The sequence below is a fragment of the Thermobia domestica genome, chromosome 3 (assembly GCF_964235325.1).
Source record: "Thermobia domestica chromosome 3, izTheDome1.hap1.1, whole genome shotgun sequence".
NCBI classification, from domain to species: domain Eukaryota; kingdom Metazoa; phylum Arthropoda; class Insecta; order Zygentoma; family Lepismatidae; genus Thermobia; species Thermobia domestica.
The window spans coordinates 59,962,971-59,975,396 of record NC_137456.1 but is presented as its reverse complement, the minus strand read 5'-3'; the positions used below and the strand labels follow the sequence as shown (position 1 = coordinate 59,975,396).

Genomic DNA, 12,426 nt, shown 5'->3' with positions numbered 1-12,426 from the left:
CCTCTGCGTCACATCCAATTGTACAGTAATGAAAACTATGACTGTACAATCTCTTTTACCAGACTTTGATCTCGTATTTCACTTTCGAATTATGGTTGTTTCTGTATTTTCCCGACGAATTTTCGGCTGGTCATAGCGCCAAAGGGAAGCATTTCTACACCCAAATTAATCTATATTTATTTGTTATGTTGGTATTAGTTATCACCTCTCAAACGTTGTCGGTGTTGTTTTTGAAAATCCTGTATTAGTATAGAAATCTGGTCATCGTAATCAATTATGAACTAAATTCTTTGCATGTTTGTATTCTACGTTGTGTACTATTTCTTTTTTTATGTCTGTGCTGTTGGGAACAAATTTTTAATTAACGTTAGATTAAAATGCTAAAATACGTGCTTATAAATATAGAATAAAATGTTCTCTATTTGTCCAAGGATAAGGACAGCAAAGAAAACGTGAAAATCATTTTCTCGTCAGCTAGCAACCCTGCCAACACTCGTACGCTCTATATCTTCCGTAGGAATCCTATAAACCTGACCACGAGCCCTCCAATGAAAAGCAACAAGTGAAGCGACGGATACAGCAAACTTCGGATGCGAGCGAGCGTCTTTTCGTGTCGTTCGTTCAGTGCGGTGCGATCGGAGTGAGTTCACGAAGTTCCGTGCGCGTGTTTTTATAGTGATTTAAAAGGGAATAATCAACATTTTTTTCATGAATTTTTAGTTTTTATGAATATCACAATATAACTTCAATTATATTATATAAGAGAATACTACAATAATTATTCGTAAAGAAACGAATTAATTATTTAAACATTTCCGCCATAGGCAGCGTGTAGCGTTCAGTAAATATATTTTTTGGATAAAAATTTGATCAAAATACAAAGCCTCGGTAACTCCTAGTTCCTTGTAACAACTGTTTTCATTAATGGGAAAATATTTTAATTACTGACACTTATGAGAGATAAGCGGGAATCGAACACTTCTATCGTTGCCGAAACAAATTGTGAGAAAACTTCCATGTTAATTAAGGTTGTATGTTCCATTCTGTGTATTATTAATTCTATGATGTTGTCTTCAAATATGGAAACAAGAAATATTATTCATTCCATAACGTAACATACTCAACAGTGTTATTAAAATAAATCATATACTCGAAGATTGCTATAAAAAAATAAGCTAACTATATTCACGAGAATAATGGCGTTGTTATTTGCGGATAATTTTAAGATCCTTTTACTACTGTGTGCAGTTTTTAGAGTGTACCATAGTGAGTTATCAGAAGTTAAGATTGGAATAGTTGTACCACATATGGTGTTCAAACAACGTCAATATAATACCACGGTTAAACATGCCTTAGCTAACTTTGAGAAAAGAAAAACTATTGAGTTTGTTTTTCCGCAAAACTATCGAGTGGTACATTACCTTGTCATGTTGAAGGCGAAACCAAGTCCGAACGGTAAGTACTCTTTTTTTAACTAATAATAGTTTTTGTCAGGAGCACACCCAGGGAGAGTTGAAGCCTCCCCCGACTCTCAAGACAACTAAAGACACAAAAGTAATAATTTGAGATAAAAGTAATAAAAATAATAATATCATAGTAAAATTTATGACTTAAAAAATAAAATGATATCCTTATGAGTGTAATTTCAGATTTTACTGCGGGGGAGGGGAAATAAACCCTAGATATCCGTAAATTTCCAGATTTTTCACTTGTATATTATATTGACGTATACAAATGTATACAAATGTCAAACTCCCTCCCTGGAGCCCCAAATGATTCCCTGAATATTCTCGAAATTTTTACTACCCCTTTAATTACTTGTATTACCATTACATTTTAAAAAAATGAGAAAGATCACAATTTTGAATACTACTGTATTGTACTTCAAAAAAACTCACTAAATCACAGTTCAACTAGCACCATCCCCCTTAGCTAATGTGAAGAATGTCCTATCTATGGCCCATGGATTGGCAAGAGATTACAAACCGAATCGAAGAATAGGAAACATTGTTTTTATTAATTGCTGAAATTTTGGCATTTTCTGCAATTCCAACATAGAAATTTCTTTGGCACCAATATTAGAGAATATAAATCAAAATCTGTAAAACCTACCATTTGACATTCGACTTCAGATACCAGTTAAGCAATAAATTGCATCACCAGAGTGTCTAGTTTTACTAATATCAATGATGTACAATTGTAGACTGAATATAAAAACCGTGCTAAGTGCCAAAACGATAATATTGAGCAAACAACCGAGATGTTACTTCAGAACTGATGGGACATATAAGCAAGCGTGTTCTTCTGAGGATTATTTGAACTACTTCCACAGTGAATATTAGATAACCAGTTTTTCACTGAGTAGTGTTAGGCACATAGGCCACATTTTTACATTAAACCGAACTTTTCCATTTTGGCACTTAGCACGGATTTTATATTCAGCCTACAATTATTCTTTTTGTAATTTTAAATTGTTTAAAGAAAGATACATATCTGTTTGTGTTATAGGGCCTAGAGTTGAACGGCATTCGCCAGGTTATGGCATATGCTGATGATGTAAATTTAATAGGGGATGATAGGAGAACAGTAGAAATAAATGCAGAGATATTATTAAACGCTTGCAGGGACATGGGTTTAGAAGTAAATGCAGAGAAAACTAAATACATGGAAGTGCGTCGGGACCGTAATACGGCAAATTGTGGAGGCGTTAAAATATTAAATAATACTTTTGATAAAGTGGATACTTTCAAATATTTAGGATCAATATTAACAGATGAAAATCATATTCACGAAGAAATTAAATGTCGACTAAAAGCAGGGAATTCGTGTTACTATTCGGTTCAAAATCTCTTGTCGTCGCGAATTCTGTCGAGGAATTTGAAGCTTAAAATATATAAAACGATAATCATGCCTGTTGTTCTGTATGGTTGCGAAACATGGTCGCTTACTCTGAGGGAGGAACATAGACTGAAAGTATTTGAGAACAGGATCCTGAGACGAATATTGGGACCCAAGAGGAACGGGAATGGGGAATGGCGGAAACTTCATAACGAGGAACTACATAGTTTATACGGTTTACCCAACATTGTTAGGGTCGTTAAGTCTAGGAGGCTTAGGTGGGCAGGTCATGTAGCTAGAATGGAAGAAAGTAGAAACGCTTTCAAAGTCTTGACTGGTAGACCCATAGGAAAACAACCATTAGGAAGACCTAGGCGCAGATGGGAGGATAATATTAAGATGGATCTCGCAGAGATAGGAATACAAAGTAGAAAGTGGATCCAATTAGCTAAGGATAGAAGTCAGTGGAGAGCTTTTGTGAACGCGGCACTGAACCTCCGGGTTCCATAGGCCATAGAGTTATATATATATATATATATATATATATATATATATATATATATATATATATATATATATATATATATATATATATATATATATATATATATATATATATATATATATATATGTGTGTGTGTGTGTGTGTGTGTGTGTGCACGACTCATTTTTCAATATAAATCTGGAATATAAAAGTATCAATAATATAACCTATAAATAATATAAAATATCTTAGTTTATCATTTACAAACTATATTCTAAATGTAGCTTCAATAAACTCTGCTTTAGACTGTAGAGAGGATCACGCGAAATATTTTCATGTATGGGATACGGATAGACACCATTAGTCACCGTTATCCATTAAGATGTTAACGGACTAACTCCGTTAACGAACTCGACCAAGATTCTCGCTCTATCTATCTGTTGCAAGAGGCAAAATTTAAAAATTGCTTACATGTATGGGATATGAAACAATTAACGGTTAAAGTTGACGCATTATCCGTTAATACGTTAACGGATTCACTTCATTAACAAACTTGGTCGAGGTAAATGCTCTATACTGTGAAAAATCCGTTATCTGGACAGCGATATATTGTACAAATATACGGAATCCTCTTGCTTACTACAGAAATCAGTAAGGAGCATATGATATCCATATGCTACATACACAGTGCCCTTAGATGTTACATCATGCCGTTGTAGGATGTCTGACATCTAACAGTCTTCCGTATATCACATGCATATACTTATGTTACATTCCTCAACTATATGTTATATACGTCCATTTGTATGTGAGATCCTGACCACCTACATTGTTTCATACGGAAAGTACGTATAGATGGAACACTAACATGTATACGGAAAGTATTACGAAACATGCGTTTTCAGTTATACCCATACGTTTGCTGTACGTTAAGTTCAAAAACTACAGGACTTACAAACGTAACATACGTGTTTATGTACGTCACATTCATTTTTTTCTCCGTGTATAGATAGCCAGCGTTTTAATATCAATTGACCATTAATCACTTAACAGATTTGCTTCATTAACGAACTCGGTTAAGATAATCGCTCCAGCTATCTACTAGAAGCAGAATTAAAAAAAAAAAAAATCACATTTGCTCGGAAGTTATCGTACGAAGTAACGGATGCACTTTCAACCACACAACTGAGTGATTCTAATAAGCCAATTACCTACAAAACATTGGGGTACATTCTTTAGTAAATTCACGGAATAAATAAGAAAAAAAATGAAATTTTGAGTTTTACGTCCTACGTTTATGCCGGCTAGGCGAAAGGAAACGGTGATGATGAGAAATGAATGAAATGGTGGAATGAACAAAGTGGGAAGAAACGGGAAAACCCGAGGACCCCCCCCCACACACGGTGCTTGTCCACCACAAAGTTCACTTGGCGGGAGCAGTGTTTGAACCCGGGACCCGTGCACCAGAGGTGAACGCTCTACCATTGAGCCACCGCCGCTCCAACGGAATGAATAAGATTTTTTTATATATAGAACACCTGTCAGTGATGGGAGCAAGGAAGCAAAGATGTTTACAAGGGGAGATGGGGACATGACTCAAACAGTGATAGGAGTAGTTAGTACGGTGTTCTATTCTTTTAAGGCAAGATGAAAGCAAAATAATTAGTAACAATGATAATTTTAAAATTCATGTTATGTAAAGTTTTCTGAAGATAATGGGATTTTAGTTTAGCATCCCGTTAAACATCGAGGCTATATGAGTCATGAACCTTCAGCTTAACGCAGGATCCGAACATTAGCTCCCACCGGTAATCGAACCCAGGTCTTCCACGTTAAAGATGCGTACACTATCCACATAGCCACGAGGGAGCTCGCTTATACACGGGAATATTTTCTCTACTAAGTGTATTCTTATGTATGGGAATATTTTTCTCCCTTAAACGTATAAGTTATAGACGGGAATATTTTTTCTATTAAATGTGCACCTTATACAAAGAAACATTTTTCTATATTAATTGACGCTTTATACATAGAAGTATCTTCTTAATTTTGAGCCTTATGTAGGGAATATTTTTCTCTATTAATTGTGCACCTTTTCTCTATTAAATATACGCATTTTACACAGGAATATTTTCTCTGTTAAATGTGCACCTTACACACGTTTATATGTTCCTTTTAAATGAGTGCCTTGTACAACGAATATGTATACATATCTATTAAATATGTAGTTTAAACACTGGAATACGTACGCCTTACACACAGAAATACAGTACTTTCCTCTATTAAATGTGCGGCTTATATACGCAAGAATCCGTTAAATATATCTATCTCGAAAATTACCGTACTGAAGTTACCTATTTAAAGTATGAGAAAAAACAATTAGAAATATAACTGAAGATCCTTAATATAATAGTAATGAAGTAAATAAAGTATGGCGACCATAATTATTATACTACAGCTTGTAGGCGGTTTAACTCAGTAAGCTTTACATTATGTATAAGAATTTGGTTTGCGTTCTGATTAGTTATTTTCAAAATAAACCTGAGTCACTATTTCATTTCTTTTTTGCTTCCTCCCCGCATCTGTTCCAAACAAGATAGAAAGAAAGGTATATTTTGCCTTAGTAGTTAACAATAGCCCGTTGTATTAAGATAATATAATTACTTTGATGCTTTGATTTGAAAGATACGGTTAAGGTTATAAAAATATAACAAAGTGGTCTTTGTCGCATGGGAGAACCACGCAACATAAAAAGTGATTTACTTGTCTCCAACTTAATTTTGCATCAAGGATCTTAGGAGCATCTCTTACTAAATTCAATTAGTTTAAGCATAATGATAATACAATGCAAGTTGTGTTCAACCTTTACGCTTAGTCAAGAGCTCAGAGAGAATTATATAGCAAGTTCTATGCATACAGAGTGAACAAATATACCTTATTAAAATTTTAAAATTATTGCGCAGTTCCCGTTAATATACAAAAAAGTGCCGACAAACCTTAAAAAAAAAATACAACATCCTTCCAGAGTTGAAGTTCTCTTTGGATATCTACCTTAAAATTTGGGAGTTTTGTATTTTGTAACTTTCCCTATTCATCTGTATTGTGCCGGTGCTGTGCTATCAGTTAATAGCACAGAATAATCTCTAAAATACTCATTGAATAAATGTGACAATTGGGGATGAAACTGTTGCACAACACGGTACTTAACTGCAAAATTATGTTGAATTTAAATACAATTCAAATGCTTTAACTTTGAGAATGACTAGTTGGGGAAAAGGTGAGAGAGAGAGAAATAGGTTATAACTAAAAGATAAAGGATGAGCACTAGCCTGACATTTCGATGAGACTGGTGTCGTCCTGGTCATCTGGATGATGAATGTTTTTTCCTGGAGGAGCCTGGAGATACTAGAGTCAGCCAACAACTGAATTTTAATCCTGCTGGACTGCCAGGGGCGCGAGTTCTCTCGTTACGATACATTTCCGATGATGTTCTCCTACATTTTCATTCTACTAGTCAGATATTGAGTCTGCGGCGGACTCTATTGAATCTGCGGCGATGAACTAACATAATGGTACTCCCAAGACATGGAGTTGGTTGTTCTTCAACGGAGAGACGTGCCTCTCACGACGATCCTGCACCTTCCTAAACCTTGTGGCGAATAGCCCCTGTCGATGTGTCCTCCGTGGTTTTACTTAATCGAAAAACGACGAGTCTGACATTCAGTGAATTACGAAGTGTCAGGCTAGGCGTAAAAGAGCGCGGAAAAGCAAGAAGGAAACTAGTCGCGTTTATTGACAATTTCAAAGGTGACAATTAACAAATACGTGCTTATTCAAGCTGTCTAGCAATGTACAATCATGAATAGAAGTTTTCTTTCATTGGATTTTAAATGTTCATAATTCTGTCGTTGACAAATGTAATTTAATAAAGTTATTGAATTTAGCAAATTAAGTTAAGAGTTTATACAATTATCACATGGTCACTTCACATCTAATACACAACTACTTTACTGTATAGTGAATTTAACGCCCATAACATTGTGGTGTGGAAAACAACGGGAAACTACTTTACTATTTTTCTTAGTTTGACAAAAGTTGAAAATACATACAATGGTCGTTCGCAAGCTAAATATAGTTTTGAAAGTAAAACGTGCCTAAGTCGAAGTAGCGTCGTCCACGAGACGATACGAGGTGAGATACATGGTTTTCTCGTTTCATAAATTTTGTAGATCTCGTCTCGTCTCGAGTCACGAAGAATTCTTCCTCGTCTCGTCTTGGGTTTCAAAAAACCTTTTCTGAACTCGTATTTAATTTTTTCTCGTCTCGTTCTGTAAAATTATGTACACAATTTATACTCTGATTTGAAACAATCAATATCTTTTCCCCCAGTAACTTTCAAGGTGTTTTACAGGATAGACAAAATTTCTACAACTGAATTTTATTCTCTTTTAAGAGCGACAACATTATGATGGAAAACCTAACCTCAGTTATAGTTCGTTCTAAAAAAAAAAAAAGGCTTTAATTAGAACAGAAATATCATCATGAGATATGAAACATGACTTTAAAACAAGGAACATTTCTTTTTAATAGTTACATATGGACACAAAGACAGTCAGTTTAATTTTTTAATTGTTCAAATAGTTGTCTGTACCATAAGCGCAGACTTTCAAGTTTCCCAATGGGCGTTCAGGTCTCGGCACTAATGTTCCATATTCTTTTTATTTCCTTTATTTTTTCGTACATCTAATAGACCAGTGGTTCCCTAATTCTTCTTGAGGGGCGAAAAAGACCATCAAGAGTTGCTAAAATAAAATGAACCGTGAAATTACTTTTAAGTTGCAAAAGTTAAAAAAAGTTTTTACTTTTATTTTAGTTTATTTTAGCACGATTTCCTAAACTTTATACTGAGCAAAATTCCTAAAAAATTATTTGGTTTGTGAATTTCAAACTGTTTAGCAATATTGGTCAAAATAAGGGAACAGAAAATTATTAAAATAATAATATTACACTCAAACTTTTAGAACGTTTGAGGGAAATTTGAGGGAAAATAGAAAATGATTCAATTCAACTGTCTTGTAATTTATGTCAAGCATTTCACATTTTTAAAAACATAAATTATTAATAACATCATACACCAAGTTCTTTAAAGAAATAATTATTAAGAAAAATCTCGCTCACGGATTATTATTATCGTTGTAATGTTATATCACTCGATCCTCGATATGTCGTAAACTGATGAGTCTAATATATAGGTATTGACAAATGATTATTCAACACTTGTGCATCCGTATCTAAAATTTAAACTGAGGTCACATACGCTATAGTTTATTTGATTATTCATCGCATGAAAGTATAATTTCTTAGTTGATTCCAGCGCTTGAGCCCCGTGGCACCGACGTAGTCGGCGCCTATGTTCTGTTTTATTTTTTTAATTTGATCTGAGTGTAAAACAGAAATATTTCATTTCTTAATTTCATCTAGACGATATCAGAACTAGGGATGGGCAAAACCGGTTTATATAAAAACCGGAAACTAGTTTCTAGAAAAACCGAAGCCCGAAAAACGGACATTTCGGTTTTATCGAAAACCGGTTTGAGTTTTCTTCAAAACTGGTTCGGTTTTTACCGAAACTGGTTTCAATGGAAACTTTTGGAAAACACACAAAACTATTTCTGTGGAAACGGAATGGGTTTCCGAAGAACAACGAAACACTATTCTGGTCAGAAATAGAACCAATTTTGTTTTTAAAAAAAAACGGAAACGGTTTTGAAGAAAACCGAAACCGGATCCAGTGAGAAACTGAACTGGTTTTGAAGAAAATCGAAACCGGATCCAGTGAGAAACCAAACTGGTTTTGAAGAAAACCGAAACCGTTTTTTTCTTGAAAATTTCAAAAAAAAACTGTTTTTGTGCCCACCACTAATCAGAACCCTTCCGGATGTAGAGAGATTCACGAAAGACTTGATACAACAAAATTTAAACAAGATTTATTATTGGAGTACACTATGTAATGATTTGCGTACCTTTAAATGCTGACAAATACTCTCCATTATGTTCGTAAAATCACTTTGCGAATTTAAAGTTTTTTTTAATACTTTGAATCATACGAAAGCCGTGTTTGAGATCTAAGGTAGGTGAACTAGAGCTACCCACGGCATTGGAGAAATTTCTTGTCCCGTCTTGATTTTGAATATGTACCTCTTATCCCGTTTTCCAAACAAGAACCGAGATTAATGAGAAATTTCTAGTGTCGTGGATAACACTAATTAGAATCTTCAGATGGGCATGCCAATGGAATGACTATTGTACAGGAAAATAATAAATGGTAGCACAAATAAGAGTAAAAAAATTGCGAATAGGAATATAGAACGTAATATCATGATACAGGGAAGGAAATTAGAAAATTTTTATAAAGATAGATGAAACAGAGAAATTTATATTTGGGAAGAATATATGAAATTAGATTGGAAAGTATAGTGGAGTACTTTGAAATGGAAATTGAAATGTTCCTTTAGGAAAATGAAAAAAAGAAGGAATACATGAAAGTGCAGGAGCTATTTTAGCGAAGTGACTGAAAGAGCAGATCATGAAAGTAGCAGTAATAATTCCAGAGGCTGGTTCGGTGAGAAATTCCTCCTCGGAGTTGCGAAATTCCTCTCCCTTCGAGTCATATCTCTATTCATGCTCAATATGAAAAAAATGAAGTGAAATCTTTCAGTTTTACGTCCCACGATTTTGCTGGCTATGCTAAAGGAGACAGTGATAATGAGAAATGAAAGCAATGGTAAAATAAACAAAATGGGAGCAAACGGGAGAACCCCTAGAAAACGTACGCACACGGTGTTTGTCCATCACAAAGTCCAAATCAGGGACTTCACGCATCATAGGTGAACGCTGGATTACTGAGACATCACAGGTCCTTGCTCAATATGAGTTATCGAAATTATCACAGTATTATCTCAACCTTCATCTGGTATCTTGAAGTAATTTCTTGCTATTACTACTGGGAAAGTAGAAATTGTAAACTACTATAGTTACAATAAGGGGCTGCAGTAGCTCAGTGCTAGAGCGCTCACCTCAGATTCATGGGGTACCTGGTTTGCTTTGTAGTGGCATGTGGCATGCGTTTTTCAGGGTTTTCCCGTTTGATTGGATATGATTGAACAGAGGCATCAACAAATTTTTCCGTTTCCTTCCATTTTTTTTAAATCCATCATTTCGTTCATTAGCACTGCCTCCCTTATCATCGGAGCATAATTATGGGCGTTAAAGATAAAAAAGTGCAGAGTTTGGATAGGCTTAGATGAAAAAGAAGTATCTCTTAGTGATACAAACAAATGCGCTAAATACATCTTTCACGATAGAAATTTGAAAATTACGCAAGATTAAAAGAATCATAGACAGAGCAAAAGTGGTTCATGATTTACTATCATCTAATGGGGAATTTTAATAATGTAGAAGAAAACTAAGAACGTAGTATAGATGATAAATACAATCAAAGAGAAAGAAATCAGGACCAAAAGGCGCGCGCTCTAGCAACTAGCTTGCGGGGTGGCTCGGTATCCCAGTTATAGAATGCTCATTTCTGGTGCGTGATTTCCCTGGTTCGATTCCACCCAACGCCAAATGAACTATGTAGCGGACAAACACCGTGTTCATGTTTTTCTCGAGGTTCGTCAGTTTTTCCCACTTTCTTTACTCCCCCATTATTATTCATCTCGTCATTACCGTCTCCTTTAACAGCGGTGCATAATAGATTCTTTCAAAATGAATTTTCATTATACCTAGGATAGCTAGAAAATTAATATTACGTAAATTTAAATTGGTTTATTAACATTAAAAATTATACATTACAATCATTGATCGCCAAACAGTCGATCGCAAGCTACTAGTAGCTCGCGGGGACATTTTCGGTAGATCGTGTTAACTCTCCGTTTGGTTAACCATGATCCTCCACTGAGCTGACACTAACGACAGGGGGCGCTGTTGACAACAACTGCTTGTTTCTTGCGCACAACTGCCATTTAGAGCCTCATCTCACAGTTTACAACGGTATGTTGTATATTTTTACTTGTAACAATTATTAATTTGTAATTTTGGGCTATAATATGTTTTGAATATTTTAAATATATTACTAGGCAGGTTCTGCTAGTAGAAGAGAAAGAAAAAGAAATAATATAGTTATGGTGTTAATTGAGTAAGTTAAGCAGACATATTAGAAATAAGTGTGGAAGTAAAATGAACACTTCTCTATTATATTTATTAAATCAAGTGAATAAAAGGTAATTGGTGTATTTTAATAGCTCAATATTAATGTGATTAAGAACCAGTATCGTTATAAGTTGACTGTATACGCGTGGAGTTTGTTATGTTTTTCGTGCAAGTTATGTTTTTCGTGTGTATAATAGATATTTGCTAATGTGGATAGTTTAATTTCATATTTACTAGAAATGTAAGTTATAGACAATAAACAAATGCATTGTTTAAAAACAAAAAGATGGTAGTTCTTTTCGTTGGTAGCTTACAGTAGGATTTTAAAATGGTACAGTAGCTCAGAAGTTTCATAAGTTTTGCGACCAATGCATCATATGATTTAATTTTCACAAAGCTAAGCAATATTTAAGTTTGTTTTAAGGAAAGAATTATTGAAATCAAACCAATAAAATTTCTAGCTCATTTCAATTAATAGAAAGAAATATTTCTCCGCAATAAATGAATGGACTGAAAGACAGAAATAGAGATGGCACTTACCACCTTTAACTTACAAATAGGTGACTTGTCAACGATAAAGAAATATATTTTTATGACGATGACGATTTCGATGTTCCAAACCTGTAATAAATTAAGTTTTGTGCTAGTTATAATTTAATTTTAGGCTAAATAATTCGTTGTAAACTATGAAAATTTTGCATCTATGGTGCAGCAATATTGATTATAGTCATTCTTTTTTTTTTTTTTTTTTTAATGGAAAGTGACCTGTACGTGTTCCACTAAAGGTGACTAAGACATTTAAAAGTGAGGTATAGCAGAGAGAGAGAAAAAAAAAACTTAACATGTAGACTTTTCATGCTTTCTCTTCTATTTTTTAATGGTATCGCTACAGG

General features: G+C 34.4%; 1 protein-coding gene across 2 annotated transcripts in view; it reads left to right on the top strand.

The window, feature by feature from the left end:
• The first annotated feature begins 573 nt into the window (after positions 1–573).
• The window catches only part of LOC145680415 (glutamate receptor ionotropic, NMDA 2B-like), an 868,333-nt gene continuing 856,480 nt past the window's right edge, over positions 574–12,426 (top strand). For both annotated transcript variants that reach the window (XM_081750925.1, XM_081750926.1), the window contains exon 1: positions 574–1,455. In XM_081750925.1, the coding sequence (XP_081607051.1) occupies positions 1,197–1,455 (259 nt within the window). In that variant the 5' untranslated portion in view covers positions 574–1,196. The remainder of the gene's footprint in view (positions 1,456–12,426) is intronic.